The 19871-nt window shown below is 40.6% G+C and overlaps 1 protein-coding gene across 1 annotated transcript in view; it reads left to right on the top strand.

The window, feature by feature from the left end:
* The window catches only part of DSCAM (DS cell adhesion molecule), a 568075-nt gene that overhangs the window by 237307 nt on the left and 310897 nt on the right, over window positions 1-19871 (top strand). The window contains exons 7-8 of the mRNA XM_081574158.1: window positions 5532-5828; window positions 6566-6841. Coding sequence (XP_081430284.1) covers window positions 5532-5828; window positions 6566-6841 — 573 coding nt within the window. The remainder of the gene's footprint in view (window positions 1-5531; window positions 5829-6565; window positions 6842-19871) is intronic.

Below are 19871 nucleotides of genomic sequence, written 5' to 3'. Positions count from 1 at the left end.
CAAAAAAGCCTGTCACTTGAATGAAAAGAGGGGTGAGCGGAGCATGCCAAGCCCACTCACGGATTTATTTGTTGCCTGTCAGTTTCTGTTCAGGACAAGAAGCTTCACTGTATTTTTTTTTTTTCCATCTGAGATATGACAGTGCTAATGTCGCCAAAGAGAGCAGAAGTGGAATTACAAACACATACCCAGTAACTGCCTTAAGATAGTGTCTAACTAGACTCGTGTAATGGTGTAACATAGTGTAACAGCTATGGATTAACAGATTATAAAAACTCACAATACTATCAAATAAGAATGGCCACTGATATAAAATGTAGAATTTTGGAATATTTCCTATAAGGACAAAGAAACTGGAAAGGAAGTTTAAAGAAAGTGGAACTAATAATGATAGGTTCAAGATCAGACCAGAACATCTAGAAAGTGGAATCATAAAAAAGAAGAACAGGTCTTATTTCTGGAAATTATGGAGTAGTGTGTATCAGACTAACCTGTGAGAAGATGAAAATGATGAACTTTGGGAAAAGCAAAATAGTTTACAGACCCTGCGGAAATACCCAAAAGCAGGCAGAAAGAATTTGACCCTTGAAAGAAGGGGGAAATATCAGTCATTTTCTACACAAATATCACATTTCCCCTGAGGACATTTTCCAGTGCTAGTGGGATGGGGCTTCACAGCTGGTGCTAGTGGTAAAGAATCTTCCTGCCGATGTAGGAGACGTAAGAAACAAGGGTTCGATTCCTGGGCTGAGAAGAGCCCCTGGAGAAGGAAATGGCAACTCACTTCAGTATTTTTGCCTGGAGAATCCATGGACAGAGGAGCCTGGAGGGCTACAGTCCATAGAGCTGCAAAGAATTAGACATGACTGAGCTCACACACACAGTCTTAATGAAATTGAAAGGAATTTTTTTTTTAATTTATTGTTTTCAACATTCAAAAACACCATCAACATACATAACTTCAGTTCAGTTTCAGTCACTCAGTCGTGTCCGACTCTTTGCGACCCCATGAAACGCAGCACGCCAGGCCTCCCTGTCCATCACCAATTCCCAGAGTCCACCCAAACCCATGTCCATTGAGTCAGTGATGCTATCCAACCATCTCATCCTCTGTCATCCCCTTCTCCTCCAGCCCTCAATCTTTCCCAGCATCAGGGTCTTTTCCAATGAGTCAGCTCTTTGCATCAGGTGGCCAAAGTACTATATCTATCAAAAATATTCTTTAAAAGTTAAAGCAAAATAAAGATATTTTCAATAAACAAAATCTTGTGAAGAGCATGATGCCAGAAGACCTGCATGCTAAGAAACAGTAAATGAAACCATTCATGATGAAGAAAATGACCTGAAGTGCAAACTCAGATAGAAATAAAGTACATGAAAAATGACAAATATGTTAGTAACCATTTAGCAAAATTGTTTTCTCATTTAATTTGTCTAAATAGCAATTGACAAATTATAACGCTACATTATTGTATTATAGTTTTTAGCATACATAAAATAACACAATGGACAGAATATAAATTAAATTTCTGAGATTATCTGTTACAAGGTTCCTCCATTTTACCTGAATAATTGTAATTTTAACTTCTCATAGGTGATTAAGACTATAAAAGTTGCATATACACACTCATATTAATATACATATAATGAAAATGAAAAAGCAAATATGAAATGAGAGAAAATATTTAGTATATACATTTATATATAATGTATACTATATATATATACATATGTCTGACAAACATTATGTGTAATTTAATCTGACCTGAAAGTGAAAGTGTTGCTCGCTCAGTTGTGTCTGACTCTTTGTGACCCCATGGATTTAGCCGGTCAGGCTCCTCTGTCCATGGGATTTTCCAGGCAAGAATACTGGAGTGGGTTGCCATTTCCTTCTCCCAGGAATCTTCCCAACCCAGGAGTCGAACTCGGGCCTCCTTCATTGCAGGCAGTCTCTTTACTGTCTGAGCCACCAGGGGTGTAATCTGACATGTAAAAGTAATATACATGTAAAAGTAAACTTGTGCTGACTTGTGTATATATATGTATATTCATCATATTTGATTTGTATATATATATTATACATATACATGTATTCAGTAGACATAAAGAACTGCTACAAATCAATACCAAAGAAAAATAGTGTAACATAAAAATGGAAAAAAAGATTTGAACAGACGTTTCATGAATGGAAATACACAAGCGGCCAATAAACACGCAAAAAACAATAGTACTTCTATAGCATTCGTCAAAAATGCAAAATCTAATCACAAGGAAATATCAAACTGGGTTTGAACAACTGGCTACAAAGTAATTCTTCAAAAATGTCAAAGTCAAGAAGCTCAGTAGAAACTGAAGAATGTTACAGATTAAAAGAGACTAATGAGACACCGCAAATAAATGTAAGGTATGATAATGGTTGGACTGGGGAAAAATAGCTGTAAGGGACATAACTGGTCAATGGACAGACTCTGCATTAGATAACACTACAGTTCCAAAGTTGCAGCTCCTAATTTTACTAGCTGTACTCTGGTTATGGCATATTACATGTAGGGCACACACAAACATGAGTTTGAAGCCAAGAACTGGCTGAAATAATGCATGGTGATAGAAATCAGAAGAGTGCATGTGGTGGGTAGAGACTGCTTGAAAGAACCCCTAGCAATGTGATGGGGGGGTGATAGAAATGATTCTTATCTTCTTCATTTTGTGGTTACATACGTGTATATATTTAACAAAACTCATTCTGTTGGTGCTCTTAAGATATATACATTTAGCTGTGGGTGAACTTTATCTACAAAAATAAAATCATAAGTGAAGAAGACTTTCCCAAATAGATTTTAAAATAAGACTTGAGAGTTCAATGCTTAGTGTAAAAATCAGTGAAAAGAAATTTATAGCTAAATACATCCTGACAAAATATGTTGAGTTGCAAGGTCAAATAAAATAACCTCAACATTCTCAAGCATCAACAATTGGTCATATACAAAGAATTATGATCAGAATGACATCTAACTTCTCTGTAAATTAAATGTAGAGCACGTTGAAGTCATGTCTGCAGGGTTCTCAGGGCTAAAGTGTAGATTTTCTATTTTAATATTAGGAAGTTATTTTTGTCATCTTTGATAGTAAAAGAAAGATGTTTGTAATCTAAGAATCTGACCCTGAAAAAAATATGCTTGAAGGCCTTCTCCAGCCTCCCAAAATGTGAGCTGCAATGAAGAAGTTAAGATTCAGCAATTTGCAAATGAAAAGATGGTGCAACACTTACCTTTCGGTAATGAAATTGCAAGATAGCTTTAGATTTTTTTGTTTCCTGTTTTTTTTTAATTAATTAATTTTTTACTGAAGGATAATTTCTTTACAGAATTTTGCTGTTTTCTGTCAAACCTCAACAGGAACCAGCCATAGGTATACATATATCCCCTCCCTTTTGTTTCTAATTTTTCTTTTGCTTATCTATATTTTCAAATTTTTCAGCAATGAATACATGTAATTTTTATAATTCAGGTTAGAAAGTTAAAAAAAAAAAAATCTGCTAATCATTATCTTTCAAATTTGCACCAATTAAAAAAAAAATCTCCACCAGCAAGGTTTATTACTAGACACAGAAATCCAGTTGCATGTAATCACAGTTCTGTCAAAATGATATATTTATGCCTGGAAAAAAAAAGTGTCACAATGTTGATTTATATGCCTGAAGCTGGGAGATCCATTGGTAACTTTCAATTCTTCTGACTTTCACTCATTTTTCTCTAATATGTGTGTATCTTTCTAATGTGTATGTGCTCAGTCGTATAGTCGTGTCCGAATCTTTTTGACCTCGTAGACTATAGTCACCAGGCTTCTCTGGCCATAGAATTTTCCAGGCAAGAATCTTGGAGTGTGTTACCACTTCCTCCTGCAGGGGATCTTCCTGACCCAGGGATTGAACCTGTGTCTCTTGCATCTCCTGCATTAGCAGCAGATTCTTTACCACTAGTGCCACCTGGGATGCCCCGTATCTCTCTAATGGAGGCCTCATATACATTAAAAAAATGCATTTGTTGTTACTAGCATATAACTTTGGGCTTCCTTGTTAGCTCAGCTGGTAAAAAAAAGCTGCCTGAAATGTGGGAGACCTGGGTTCAAGACCTGGGTTGGGAAGATCCCCTGGAGGAGGGCATGACAACCCACTCTAGTATTAGGAGCCTGGCAGGCTACATTCCATGGGCTCGCAAAGAGTCATGCACGACTGAGCAACTAAGCACAGCACAGCACAGCACATAGCATATAACATTAAGGAGAGATTTTAATACATGATTTTAAAAAATAATGGAATATGAAAATTTGGTCTTTATCAAAAACATTGGAAATTCCTGTAGAAACGTTCCTAAGATTAATCTCCTTATTTTCCTGGGACGTCTTGAGTTGTGTCTGTTCTCCTAGTATCAATTTTATTCTCAGAAGTATCCCAGATAAATTAGATGACCACCTTACTTAGAATACTTACAGAATATAACCTATGATATAAATAAACTTATCCATAAAGCAGGAAGAGACTCACAGACATAGAGAACAGACTGGTGGTTGTCACAGGGAAGCAGAGTCAGGGAGAGATGGATTGGGAGTTCGGGATTAGAAGTTATCAGTACATATAGGGTGTATTCAATTGGCGTGAGTTTGAGCAAACTCTGGCAGATGGTGAAAGACAGGGAAGCCTGGTGTGCTGCAGTCCAGGTTGCAAAGAGTTGGACACGACTGAATGCCTGAGCAACAACAAATAGGATGGATAAACAACAAAGTCCTACTGTATAGGGAACTATACTCAGTATCCTATGATAAGCCACAATGGAAAAGAATCTGAAAAAGAACACATGTACGTATAACTGAATCACTTTGCTGTAGAGCAGAAACTAGCAAATCAACTATGCTTCAGTAAAATAATTTTTTTAAAGGAAGAAAAGATACTTATGGAGACTTTTAATAATTCTGAAAGGGTCCAACTTGATTTAGCTTTTACTCATTCTCAGGGCCTTCATGAAAATTCACATGCAGTTATCATTATTTATCATTAAAACTATAAAAGATGATTCCTTGTGAGAAAATGACAGAGAGATAATCAATGTCTTAGTTCTTTCTTCCTCTAAACAGTTCCCCATTGAGCAATCCCTAGTTAACTTGGAGGAAGTAAAAAGCTAAGTTAGCCATGGATGTTTGTGAATTTCCTCTGTTTACGACTTTAGGTGGGGACATAACAGTTTTGAATTATAAACTTCTTAGGAGATGGCATTCTTTATCATGAACATCTGAGTTGCATGATTATGACAATCAAGAAATAAAGGAGAGAGAGATTAAAGCTAGCTAAGGCTGCATTTACTTATTTTGAAACTGAAATGTTCTCCTAAGTGGAACTTAGCTTTATCAGTAAAACCAGTCTTTTGAGGGGCGTTTGATAGCCACTCCACCCACCTTCTAATCATCCAATAGACATACTCAGAAGTCCTTTAATTATGCATATGTGCCACTTCCCTGCGTGATTTGTCTTCCTGCAGACGGAACTCCCAAAATCATTTCCGCCTTTAGTGAGAAAGTGGTGAGTCCAGCAGAGGCCGTCTCCCTGATGTGCAACGTGAAGGGAACGCCGCTGCCCACGATCACGTGGACCTTGGATGACGACCCCATCCTCAAGGGCGGCAGCCACCGCATCAGCCAGATGATCACGTCTGAGGGCAACGTGGTCAGCTACCTGAACATCTCCAGCTCTCAGGTCCGCGACGGGGGCGTGTATCGCTGCACGGCCAACAACTCAGCGGGCGTCGTCCTCTACCAGGCTCGAATAAACGTAAGAGGTGCTTGTCGAATCAACTCCTCAAAAAACACACATGATTCATTGTAGTGGAGAAGGAGGTTTCTGCATGCACCGAGCCCAGTCTTGGAATGCCAGACCGAATTAATGTCGCTTCGTTGTTTCCTGCCCTCTTGCTTCCCACTGAGGAATGGCAGTGACTGGATCACTGTTGGAAATGGCATTTTGGTTTCCTTAGTCAGCTTGTTCTCTTGTTTTACTCTTAGACTTGTCCTCTGGAGCTTTCTTTTCCTGGTTTATGCTCTGCATGCTCTCTCCTTCCTTCTCTTCTTCTGTTCTATGACATTCATGGTAAACCTTCATGTACATGGTACTTAACTTACATTCATAGTGCAACATGGCATAACCTCCATCCTCACAATCTATTTTACAGAGAGAGAGAGTTAAACAGTTGAATTGCTACCAGTGTTTCACCAGCTGAATATGATTGTTCAGTATAGCTTGTTACTTTTTATTGATTAAATTGCCTTTTAGCCTATAATTCAAAATGTTTTAATAGAAGTAGTTGATAATTAGCACTCGTTCAATTCATTTGAAAGCAATGAAATGAAAAAAACCTTCTTAGTGGAAAATTCCAAATGCAGGAAAAAATTGCTGAATTGAAAAAGATGTCCTTACATGAAAGCAAATACATTTTTAAACTCAAGGAAAAGTGTACTCATTTCCACACATAAAATGTACCCTTAAATTATTTTCAAGAGTTTCTCTATGTCTCTCCAGGGCCTGCAAGCATTCGACCAATGAAAAATATCACAGCAATAGCGGGACGGGACACATACATTCACTGTCGTGTGATTGGCTATCCGTATTACTCCATCAAATGGTACAAGAACTCAAATCTGCTTCCTTTCAACCACCGCCAAGTGGCATTTGAGAATAATGGAACCCTAAAACTCTCAGATGTGCAGAAGGAAGTTGATGAGGGGGAGTACACCTGCAACGTGCTAGTCCAGCCACAACTCTCCACCAGCCAGAGTGTCCACGTGACAGTCAAAGGTAAGGCTGTGCCCTCTGTCCCCACCCAGGTCACCATTACTAAGTTTACCTGTTTCACCAGACAACCACTAAGAGTGAAATAATCAGAAAACCTGTATATTCAGAATGAGGAATGATAAAGTGTATTAGATGTTCTGTTCTCTTCACCACTGCATCCTCACCAGACTGATGGTTAAGATAGTCTTCTTTCCACATGAATTTTTGGCTTTGTTTTCCAGAGGAAGTGTGTTTTTTATAATATAGAAAAAAACACATCATCGATTTGGTTATCTAATTGTCTGACAAATCATTTTAAAACACTTAGTTTTGCTTTTCTATAATCTCCTAAAAGTAAGTTCTTTTAGAATCCAACTGGCAGAGATTTTGTGTAATGGGTAAAGACTTCACACAAAATAAATGAACAGATCGAAGCAAAAACATAGGAATGAAGTGAATGGACAACCCCACAGAAAATTTTCTAGACTTTTATATTTTTCTTTACATCATGACATCATGATGTGGACAGTCATGGAATATAACCATCAGGATGAATTTTTGTGATGATGCAACTCAACAGCAGCCTCCTTGTCATGCAGCTAAGCTACATGTCTGAGCTGCCCAGTTACCTCCCTAGGTACCAACAACCGTCTTTTAGTGTCTTGGTTGCAAAACTTCATAGCTTCTCTATGGTCCTCCCCAACCATCTTTTCTCACAAATCCTGTTAGTTTATCTGTTTAGGGACACCTATAAATTCTCATATACACATGCACTCTCACATAATGTAATGTATTATTTGGTGTATGTTATGCAACATATGGTTTCCCTTGTGGCTCAGTGGTAAAGAATCTACCTGCCAACACAGGAGACATGGGTTCGATCCCTGGTCCAGGAAGATCCCTCTTGGAGAAGGAAATGGCAACCCACTCCAGTATTCTTGCCTGGAGAATCCCATGGACAGAGGAGCCTGGTGAATTACAGTCCATGGAGTTCATAAAGATTCAAATGTGACTTGGCGACTGAACAAAAACAATAGTGTAAGATATTTATATTAATACATGTTCATACACCTGCACATGAATAATTTTGAATTTTTAAACAACTGCGTATCTTAAGAGTTTTCTCAAATCATTAGAAATTCTTGGCAAGCCAGATTGGTCATAGCTGCAGGAAACTTCATTTTGTGATTTATTTCTTGACCCATGATGAATGGAATATCTACTCTATGTCCAGCAGGTCAATACCTTAGAAAATAAGTCGTATCTGATGGCTAAGAATTTTCCCTAGAAGAAACCAATCCCAGGGATAAAAAGAAGCCAAGCAAAGAATGTTGATAGGGAGGATGGAGGGGCAGGCCAGATGGAAGGAGGCTGTGAGCTGTGACAATCAGGTCAGAGAGACAAGAAGCAGAATGCCCTCCCGATAAAGATGATGTAAAACCAAAGACATCTATGAAACTTTGTTGTTGTTCAGTTACTCAGTCTTGTTCAACTCTTTGTGACCCAGTGGACTGCAGCACGTCAGGTCTACTTGCCTTCACCATCTCCTGGAGTTTGCTCAGACTCACGTCCATTGAGTCAGTGATGCCATCCAACCGTTTCATTCTCTGTCATACTTCTCCTCCTGTCTTTGGTCTCTCCCAGCATGAGGGTCTTTTCCAATGAGTTGGCTGTTGGCATCAGGTGGCCAAATTATTGGAGCTTCGACTTCAGCATCAGTCCTTTCAATGAGTATTCAGTTGATTTCCTTTAGGATTGACTGGTTTGATCTCCTTGCACTTCAAGGGACTCTATGAAACTTACCGCAGCGAAATGATCAAAGCCAGAGTCATTCCTGGCTGTCTCTAATGATAGCAGAGTAGATGACAAAGCAGATGTGTCCATGGACCCTGCCATAGGAAAATATCACACACTAACAAAAATTTTATTAGAAAAACTTTAAACAACAAGTTTACCAAGAAGCTGGGAATACAAAACTTGCTAAAGAAATCTGTGTACCGCTGGTGTTCATTCATCGTAAGTTAACATTTTGTGCACACGTCTGGGCAAGGGGACTTCCCAGGTGGCTCAGTGGTGAAGAATCTGCCTGCCAGTGCAGGAGATGCAGGAGATGCAAGTTCAATCCCTGGATCAGGAAGATCCCCTGGAGGAGGAAAGGGCAACTCACTCCAGTATTCTTGCCTGGAGAATCCTACGGACAGAGGAGCCTGGAGGGCTATAGTCTACAGGGTTGCAAAGAGTAAGATACGACTGAGTGACAGAGCATGCAGCATGAACACACTGGGCAGAGGAGAGAATGTATATTCTTGTTGTTGTTCAATCACTAAGTCATGTCTGACTCTTTGGGACCTCTTGGACTGTAGCATGCCAGGCTTCCCTGTCTTTCACTATCTTCCTGAGTTTGGTCAAATTCATGTTCATTGAGTAGGTGATGCTATCTAACCATCTCATTCTCTGCCACCTCTTTCTCCTCTTGCCTTTATACTTTTTGTTTATTGTTGCTTCAAAACATGCTTTCTTATAATTCAGGGAGCAATGTCTAAAATAAATACAATTTTGTCTATTAATACTAAAGTATATCTCACTTACTTATATTGAATTTTATTTTTGTGTGGGCAAATAAAATGATAGATCCTGAAAGAGGGACCTGCAGGCTGAGTGGACAAAGTTAAGCCTGCTTATACCTCTTAGGGCTTCCCAGGGGAAAAACAGTAAATTCTGGTTTCCTTTATGTCAACCTAGGGCTTACTTCTTAGAGGTAGTCATATTCACATGCATTGCCCTTTCACAAAGATATTTAAAATAATTCAAGATACCACTTGCTTTTCTTGCTTAAGATGATATCTGAGTTTCAGCATTTGGTAACAGTTAATAAATTAACGGTTTTAGCCTTTCTTCAGATGTCAGTGGAAAGGTTGTAACCAAATTAACTTCTAAGCATTTAAATAGGTATTTTAAAATGTTTTGAAATGAAATATGTAAATTAAATCACACTCCAGTGGTCAGGTTTGTAGTCTATCAAAGCTTTTAAAAACTAGTAACCTTTGCAATTTTCAATTATGATGAGTGACGATAAGAGAGAGATAAGGAATTGACTGAATTACAGGAAAAGACTGAGGTTTCTGACTCTCCCTGTGGATCAGTACTGGAAGAGTCTTTCTCATTTTATTCATGTATATACAACTCCATTACCTTTGCAGTTAAACTGCACGATGAATATTATTGTATTCAGATAATTTTAGAGGAGCAAATATGATACCTAAAAAGTTGGCTTCATTTGGAAGCAGGCCCACTTCTTTCCACTAATAATGCTGCAAACTGTAAACCAAACCATTTTTATCTTATGTCCCAGAGGTTCTTCTTTAACACTGAATAGAGTAGTGTGTGTGTGAGTGAGTGTGTGGCTGTGAATATGTGTGTGTGTTTAGATGACATTGGAAACAATGCTATTTTTCAATCATATCTTTTTTTGCTTTTTTCCCTCCTTCACTTATATTGTATCATGTGATTGGAAAATTTTTTTAAAAACCTCAAAAATCAACATAAATAGCATTAATCATTAATAATGCCTGAGATAAGTTCTAAAATGCATTAACAAGAAGCACAATTTTGCTCGGGGCTTCACTGCTCATTCAGTGATAAAGAATCCACCTGCCAGTGTAGGTGACATGGGTTCAACCCCTGGTTTGGGAGGATCTCCTGGAGAAGGAAATGGCAGCCCACTCCAATATTCTTGCCAAGAGAATCCTATGGACAAAGAAGCCTGGTGGGCAACAGTCCATGGGATCACAGAGTTGGACACAACTAAGCGACTAAACCTCCACAATTTTGCTGCCTTCAAACATGCAGGGAGAAATGAAAGTTAGAATCCCTTCTTTCACTTCATTTCAATTTAACAAGCAGTGTTATATTTAACACATTTCAAAGCTTTTTTTGCCCCACTTTAGGTGCCACATTGAACTTGAACAGTGCCTAATTGGGTGTTCTAATTGCTAGGGACCAACACTGCCAGGAAAGTTAATTGGCTGCTAGATAAAAATGTCACCTTCTATTTGTATTTATGTAAAACTTTGTCATTTACAAACACTTTCATAATTGTAACCTTAATTAATACTCACAGTGACTCTGTAATGTAGATAAAGCATCAGCAGAGAAACAGAATGGGAGAGAGCAGTAAATGTGCTCAGAGTTGCCCGGTAATGTATTCAAGACTCAAATACACATCTCTGCTTTCCAGTTACCACTCCACAGTGTGTTTTTGAAAAGTAATTCACATGGCAGTGGGAAGATAGGATTAATGTGAGGAGAAGTTAAGTCAAAAAACCTAGAAAGAAAGCTATTATAAAAGTTGAGAAAGAATATTATTTTAGAAGTAAGGGCATGTGATACTGAGCGCCTAATTTAAGAGAGAAAGATAATTAATTAAATTGAAGAGATGAAGGGGAAGAAATGGCTTTGGTGAGGGAAGGTGAGCAAGAACCAGAGATGACTCCAGAAGTTCTAGTCTGGATGATGGAAAAGTCAAGAGAGGGAGCCTAAAATGTTCATGGCTTGGAAAAGTCTTATGAAGAGAAAGGCTTGGATTCACATGTCAGTGGACCATGATTTTGAATTCTGACTGGGGGGACTTTAAAATATGGATTTGGGGAGTGGGCTGAAATGAGTATATCTTTCCTTTTCTCCTTTGCCTTTCGCGTCTCTTCTTTTCACAGCTATTTGTAAGGCCTCCTCAGACAGCCATTTTGCATTTTTCCATTTATTTTTCTTGGGGATGGTCTTGATACCTGTCTCCTGTACAATGTCATGAACCTCCGTCCATAGTTCTTCAGGCACTCTGTCTATCAGATATAATCCCCGGAATCTATTTCTCACTACCACTGTATAATCATAAGGGATTTGATTTAGGTCATACCTGAAAGGTCTATTGGTTTTCCCTATTTTCTTCAATTTAAGTCTGAATTTGACAATAAAGGGTTCATGACCTGAACCACAGTCAGCTCCTGTCTTGTTTTTGCTGGCTGTATAGAACTTCTCCATCTTTGGCTGCAAAGAATATAACCAATCTGATTTCAGTATTGACCACCTGGTGATGTCCATATGTAGAGTCTTCTCTTGTGTGGTCAGAAGAGGATATTTGCTATGACCAGTGTGTTCTCTTGGCAAGATTCTACTAACCTTTGACCTGCTTCATTCTGTACTCCAAGGCCAAATTTGTCTGTTGCCCCAGGTATCTCCTGACTTCCTACTTTTGCATTCCAGTCTCCTATAATGATGAAGAGGAAATGGCAATCCACTCCAGTATTCTTGCCTGGAGAATGCCATGAACAGAGGGTTCTGGCGGGCTACAGGGCTGCAGTCCATGAGATCACAAAGAGTCGGACACGACTGAGTGACTAACACACACAGACACCCCTATAATGAAAGGACATCTTTTTTGGGTGTTAGTTCTAGAAGGTCTTGTAGGTCTTCCTAGAACTGTTCAACTTCAGCTTCTTCAGCATTACTGGTCAGGGCATAGACTTGGATTACTGTGATATTGAGTGGTTTGCCTTGGAAATGAACAGAGATCATTCTGCATTTTTGAGATTGCATCCAAGTACTGCATTTCTGACTCTTTTGTTGACTGTGATGGCTACTCCATTTCTTCTAAGGGATTCTTGCCCAGAGTAGTAGATATAATGGTTATCTGAGTTAAATTCACCCATTCCAGTCCGTTTTAGTTAGCTGATTCCTTAAATGTCAATGTTCACTCTTGCCATCTCCTGTTTGACCACTTCCAATTTGCCTTGATTCATGGACCTAACATTCCAGGTTCCTATGCAATATTGCTCTTTACAGCATCGGACTTTACTTCCACCACAGTCATATCCACAACTGAGTGTTGTTTTTGCTTTGGCTCCATCTCTTCGTTCCTTCTGTAGTTATTTCTCCACTGATCTCCAGTAGCATATTGGGCACCTACCAACCTGGAGAGTTCATCTTTCAGTGTCCTATCTTTTTGCCTTTTCATACTATTCATAGGGTTCTCAAGGCAGGAATATTGAAGGGGTTTGCCATTTCCTTTTCCAGTGGCCCACGTTTGTCAGAACTCTCCACCATGACCGGCCCATCTTGTGTGGCCCTACATGGCATGGCTCATAGTTTCATTGAGTTAGACAAGGCTGTGGTCCATGTGATCAGATTGCTTAGTTTCCTGTGATTGTGGTTTTCAGTCTATCTGCCCTCTGATGGAGAAGGATGACAAACTTATGGAAGCTTCCTGATGGAAGAGACTGACTGAGGGGGAAACCGGGTCTTGTTCTGATGGGTGGGGCCATGCTCAGTAAATCTTTAATCCAATTTTCTTTGATGGGTGGGGCTGTGTTCCCTCCCTGTTATTTCAGTTCAGTCTGTTCAGTCCCTCAGTCGTGTCCGACAATTTGCGACCCCATGAATCACAGCACACCAAGCCTCCCTGTCTATCACCAACTCCCGGAGTTTACCCAGACTCACGTCCATTGAGTCGGTGATGCCATCCAGCCATCTCATCCTCTGTCGTCCCCTTCTCCTCCTGCCCCCAATCCCAGCATCAGGGTCTTTTCAAATGAGTCAGCTCTTCGCATCAGGTGGCCAAAGTATTGGAGTTTCAGCTTCAGCATCAGTCCTTCCAATGAACACCCAGGACTGATCTCCTTTAGGATGGACTGGTTGGATCTCCTTGCACTCCAAGGGACTCTCAAGAGTCTTCTCCAACACCACAGTTCAAAAGCATCAATTCTTCAGTGCTCAGCTTTCTTCACTGTCCAACTCTAACATCCACACATGATCACTGGAAAAACCATAGCCTTGACTAGACAAACCTTTGTTGACAAAGTAATGATTCTGCTTTTTAATATGCTGTCTAGGTTGGTCATAACTTTCCTTCCAAGGAACAAGCGTCTTTTAATTTCATGGCTGCAATCAATATCTGCAGTGATTTTGGAGCCCAGAAAAATAAAGCCAGCCACAGTTTCCACTATTTCCCCATCTATTTCCCATGAAGTGACGGGACTGGATGCCATGATCTTAGTTTTATGAACGTTGAGCTTTAAGCCAACTTTTTCACTCTCCTCTTTCACTTTCATCAAGAGAATTTTTAGTTCCTCTTCACTTTCTGCCATAAGGGTGGTGTCATCTGTATATCTGAGGTGATTGATATTTCTCCCAGAAATCTTGATTCCAGCTTGTGCTTCATCCAGCCCAGTGTTTCTCATGATGTAGTCTACATATAAGTTAAATAAGCAGGGTGACAATATACAGCCTTGACGAACTCCTTTTCCTATTTGGAAGTAGTCTGTTGTCCCATGTCCAGTTCTAACAGTTGCTTCCTGACCTGCATACAGGTTTTTCAAGAGACAGATCAAGTGGTCTGGTATTCCCATCTCTTTCAGAATTTTCCACAGTTTATTGGGATTCACACAGTCAAAGGCTTTGGTACAGTCACTAAAGCAGAAATAGATGTTTTTCTGGTATTCTCTTGTTTTTTCAATGATCCAGTGGATGTTGGCAATTGGATCTCTGGTTCCTCTGCCTTTTCTAAATCCGGCTTGAACATCTGAAAGTTCACAGTTCACGTATTGCTGAAGCCTCGCTTAGAGAATTTTGAGCATTACTTTACTAGCGTGTGAGATGAGTGCAATTGTGTGGTAGTTTGAGCATTCTTTGGCATTGCCTTCTTTGAGATTGGAATGAAAACTGAGCTTTTCCAGTCCTGTGGCCACTGATGAGTTTTCCAAACTTGCTGGCATATTGAGTGCAGCACTTTTATAGCATCATCTTTCAGGATTTGATATAGCTCAACTGGAATTCCATCACCTCCACTAGCTTTGCTTGTAGTGATGCTTTCTAAGGCCCTTGACTTCACATTCCAGGATGTCTGGCTCTAGGTGAGTGATCACAGCATCGTGATTATCTGGGTCATGAAGATCTTCTTTGTACACTTCTTCTGTGTATTTTTGCCACCTCTTCTTAATATCTTCTGCTTTTGTTAGGTCCATACCATTTCTGTCCTTTATTGCACCCATCTTTGCATGAAATGTTCCTTTGGTATCTCTAATTTTCTTGAAGGGATCTCTAGTCTTTCCCATTCTGTTGTTTTCTTCTATTTCTTTGCATTGATAGCTGAGGAAGGCCTTCTCATCTCTCCTTGCTATTCTTTGGAACTCTGCATTCAAATGGGAATATCTTTCCTTTTCTCCTTTGCTTTTCACTTCTCTTCTTTTCACAGCTATTTGTAAGGCCTCCTCAGATAGCCATTTCGGTTTTTTGCACTTCTTTTCAATGAGGATGGTCTTGATCCCTGTCTCCTGTACACTGTCATGAACCTTCATCCATAGTTCATCAGGCACTCTGTCTATCAGATCTAGTCCCTTAAATCTATTTCTCACTTCCACTGTATAATCATAAGGTTTTTGATTTAGGTCACACCTGAATGGTCTAGTGGTTTTCCCCACTTTCTTCAATTTAAGTCTGAATTTGGCAATAAGGAGTTCATGATCTGAGCCACAGTCAGCTCCCAGTCTTGTTTTTGCTGACTGTATAGAGCTTCCCCATCTTGGCTGCAAAGAATATAATCAATCTGATTTTGGTGTTGACCATCTGGTGATGTCCATGTGTAGAGTCTTCTCTTGTGTTGTTGGAAGAGGGTGTTTGCTATGACCAATGCATTCTCTTGGCAAAACTCTATTAGCCTTTACCCTGCTTCATTCTATACTCCAAGGCCAAATTTGCCTGTTACTCCAGGTGTTTCTTGACTTCCTACTTTTGCATTCCAGTCCCCTATAATCAACAGGACATCTTTTTGGGGGGTGTTAGTTCTAAAAGGTCTTGTAGGTCTTCATAGAACCATTCAACTTCAGCTTCTTCAGCATTACTGGTTGGGGCATAGGCTTGGATACCATGATATTGAATGGTTTGCCTTGGAAACGAACAGCGATCATTCTCTCATTTTTGAGATTGCATCCAAGTACTGCATCGGCATCTTTTGTTGACCATGATGGCTACTCCATTTCTTATAAGGGATTCCTGCCCACAGTGGTAGATATAATGGTCATCTGAGTTAAATTCACCCATTCAAGTCCATCGTAGTTTGCTGCTTCCTAAAATGGCAATGTTCACTCTTGCCATTTCCTGTTTGACCACTTCCAATTTGCCTTGATTCATGGACCTAACATTCCAAGTTCCTATGCAATATTGCTCTTTACAGCATTGGACCTTGCTTCTATCATGAGTCACATCTACAACTGGGTATCGTTTTTGCTTTGGCTCCATCCCTTCATTATTTCTGGAGTTATTTCTCCACTGATCTCCAGTAGCATATTGTGTACCTTCCAACCTGGGAAGTTCCTCTTTCATTATCCTATCATTTTGCCTTTTCATACTGTTCATGGGGTTCTCAAGGCAAGAATACTGAAGTGATTTGCCATGCCATTCTCCAGTGGACCACATTCTGTCAGACCTCTCCACCATGACCCGTCCATCTTGGGTGGCCCCACACATCATGGCTTAGTTTCATTGAGTTAGACAAGGCTGTGGTCTGTGTGATCAGATTGGCTAGTTTTCTGTGATTATGGTTTCATTGTGTCTGCCCTCTGGCGCCCTCTCGCAACACCTACCATCTTACTTTGTTTTCTCTTACCTTGGACGAGGGGTATCTCCTCACGGCTGCCCCTCCTGACCTTGCACGTAGAGTAGCTCCTCTCAGCTCTCCTGTGCCTGCGCAGCCGCCACTCCTTGGACATGGGGTAACTCCTCTAGGCCGCCGCCCCTGACCTCGGACGTGGGGTAGCTCCTCTCGGCCACCGCCCCTGATCTTGGACCTGGGGTAGCTCCTCTAGGCTGCCGCCCCTGACCTTCGGTGTGGAATAGCTCCTCCCGGCCGCACTTCTGCACCGTCCTTCGCAGCCACCGCGCTTCTGTTATTTACCTGGGGCCAAACTATGGTGGAGGTAATGAAGGTAATGGCAACCTCCTTCAAAAGGTCCCATGTATGCACTGTTACACTCAGTGCCCGCAACCACCAACCCATGACTCAACCAGAGACTCCTGGACACTCCTGGGCAAGTCTGGGTCAGTCTCCTGTGGGGACACTGCTCCTTTCTCCTAGGTCCTGGTGTGCATGAGGTTCTGTTTGTGCCCTCCAAGAGTCTACTTACCCAGTCCTGTGTAGGTTCTGGCGGCTCTATGGTGGGGTAATGGCTACCTCCTCCAAGAGGGCTTATACCTTTCCCAAGTCTCCTGCATCCAGCCATACCCAAGTCTGCTGAACCCAGAGGCCCCATTGAATGCAAAGTTCCAAAGAATAGCAAGGAGAGACAAGAAAGCCTTCCTCAGTGATCAATGCAAAGAAATAGAGAAAAACAATAGAATGGGAAAGACTAGAGATCCCTTCAAGAAAATTAGAGATACCAAGGGAATATTTCATGCAAAGATGAGCACAATAAAGGACAGAAATGGTATGGCCCTAACAGAAGCAGAAGATATTAAGGCGAGATAGCAAGAATACACAAAAGAACTATACAAAAAAGATCTTTACAACCCAGATAATCAGGATGGTATGATCACTCACCTAGAGCCAGACATCCTGAAATGAAAGGTCAAGCGGGTCTTAGGACCCATCAATATGAACAAAGCTAGTGGAGGTGATGGAATTCCAGTTGAGCTATTTCAAATCCTAAAAGATAATGCTGTGAAAGTGCTGCACTCAGTATGCCAGCAAACTTGGAAAACTCAGCAGTGATCACAGGACTGGAAAAGGTCAATTTTCATTCCAGTCCCAAAGAAAGGCAATGCCAATGAATGCTCAAACTACTGCACAATTGCACTCATCTCACAGGCTAGTAAAGTAATGCTCAAAATTCTCCAAGCCAGGCTTCAGCAGTATGTGAACTGTGAACTTCCAGATGTTCAAGCTGAATTTAGAAAAGGCAGAGGTACCAGAGATCAAATTGCCAACATCTGCCAGATCATTGAAAAAGCAAAAGAGTTCCAGAAAAACATATACTTCTGCTTTATTGACTATGCCAAAGCCTTTGACAGTGTGGATCACAACAAACTGTGGAAAATTCTTCAAGAGATTGGAATACCAGACTACCTGAACTGCTTCTTGAGAAATCTGTATGCAGGTCAGGAAGCAACAGTTAGAACTGGACATGGAACAACAGACTGATTCCAAATAGGGAAAGGAGTACATCAAGGCTGTATATTATCACCCTGCTTATTTAACTTATATGCAGAGTACATCATGAGAAATGCTGGGCTGGATGAAGCACAAGCTGGAATCAAGATGGCCAGGAGAAATATCAATAGCCTCAGATATGCAGATGACACCACCCTTATGGCATAAAGTGAAGAAAAACTAAAGAGCCTCTTGATGAAAGTGAAAGAGGAAAGTGAAAAAGTTGGCTTAAAGCTCAACATTCATAAAACTAAGATCATGGCATCCAGTCCCGTCACTTCATGGGAAATAGATGGGGAAATAGTGGAAACTGTGGCTGGCTTTATTTTTCTGGGCTCCAAAACCACTGCAGATATTGATTGCAGCCATGAAATTAAAAGACACTTGTTCCTTGGAAGGAAAGTTATGACCAATCTAGAGAGCATATTAAAAAGCAGAGACATTACTTTGCCAACAAAGGTTCCTCTAGTTAAAGCTATGGTTTTTCCAGTAGTCACATATGGATGTGAGAGTTGGAATATAAAGAAAGCTGAGAGGCGAAGAATTGATGCTTTTGAACTGTGATGTTGGAGAAGACTCTTGAGAGCCCCTTGGACAGCAAGGATATCCAACCAGTTCATCCTAAAGGAAATCAGCCCTGAATATTCATTGGAAGGACTGATGCTGAAGCTGAAACTCCAATACTTTGGCCACCTGATGTGAAGAAAAGACTCATTTGAAAAGACCCTCATTCTAGGAAAGATTGAAGGTTGGAGGAGAAGGGGACGACAGAAGATGAGATGGTTGGATGGAGTCACTGACTCAATGGACATGAGTTTGAGTAAACTCAAGGAGTTGGTGATAGACAGGGAGGCCTGGCATGATGCAGTCCATGGGGTTGCCAAGAGTCGGACATGACTGAGTGCCTGAACTATAATGAGATAAAATGGAGATGCCAGAAATGCAGCAAAAGCAGTCACAGAATTTACTCCTTGATATTTTATTTTATTTATATTTGTAGCACTTTCCAGTTGTAATTTGAGACAGATTTTTGTCATGTCCTGCTTCATTCACATTGATGGAAGAAGCTGGTGTCACTTGCAGCCTTTCCGACTCATGGTAGTGACCCTTTTTTTCCTGTAGCCTACCAAATACACTCTTCTACAGGATCTGGCCTGAAGATCTGATCTGCTTCCACTGCAGGTTTTTGTTGTAGGCTACATCTTCTCCAGTCTCTGACTCTAGAGGTCTCACACAGCTGCTGTTGGTGCAGTTGGGGAAATGAATGCCCCGTTACAAATGGTGCTGAGAACGGGTCCACCCTCCCCCATCTCTCAGTGAACGGCTAGGAGCACAGTCGTCTAAGCGCAGCATTATTCAAAGGCTCCTGACAGATAATGTCTCTTGGCTCAGGCAGAGCTGCTGCTGTGTACGCAGAAACAACCTTGGCAGCGTCACCCATCACACACTTTCTGACTGACGTTTGCTCATTTGCCATTCCAGCCAGAGAACCATCAAGCTCCAGCAGGTTCCAAACCCAACTCTCTCAGGGATGAAGAGGCTCTCCCTCTTTGTCACTTTCGCTTTCTTCCATTCTTCTCTCTCTGGCTACTGCAGTCATTTATAATGTTGTTCATAGAAAACATAACGTTTCGAGGTCATTTTTCTCTTTCCTATTCCTCATTTACCGTTGGGCAATGTTTCATTTAAGGGCTTATTTGCTAGGGTCTTGTGTGACCATAAATTTTAGTCATTTGCAAAACTCTCATATTGATTTTCAACAACTACTTAGAGAGTGTATAGTTTCTATTGTGAACAGTACAAGAGAGAATAGATCTGGTGGGGAAACATAAGGGCAATATAGTAAGTATGTAACACTAT

This window comes from Giraffa tippelskirchi, chromosome 2 (genome assembly GCF_054371585.1).
Source record: "Giraffa tippelskirchi isolate mGirTip1 chromosome 2, T2T-mGirTip1v1.2.pri, whole genome shotgun sequence".
Classification (NCBI taxonomy): Eukaryota; Metazoa; Chordata; class Mammalia; order Artiodactyla; family Giraffidae; genus Giraffa; species Giraffa tippelskirchi.
This window is presented reverse-complemented; position numbering and strand designations above follow the sequence as displayed.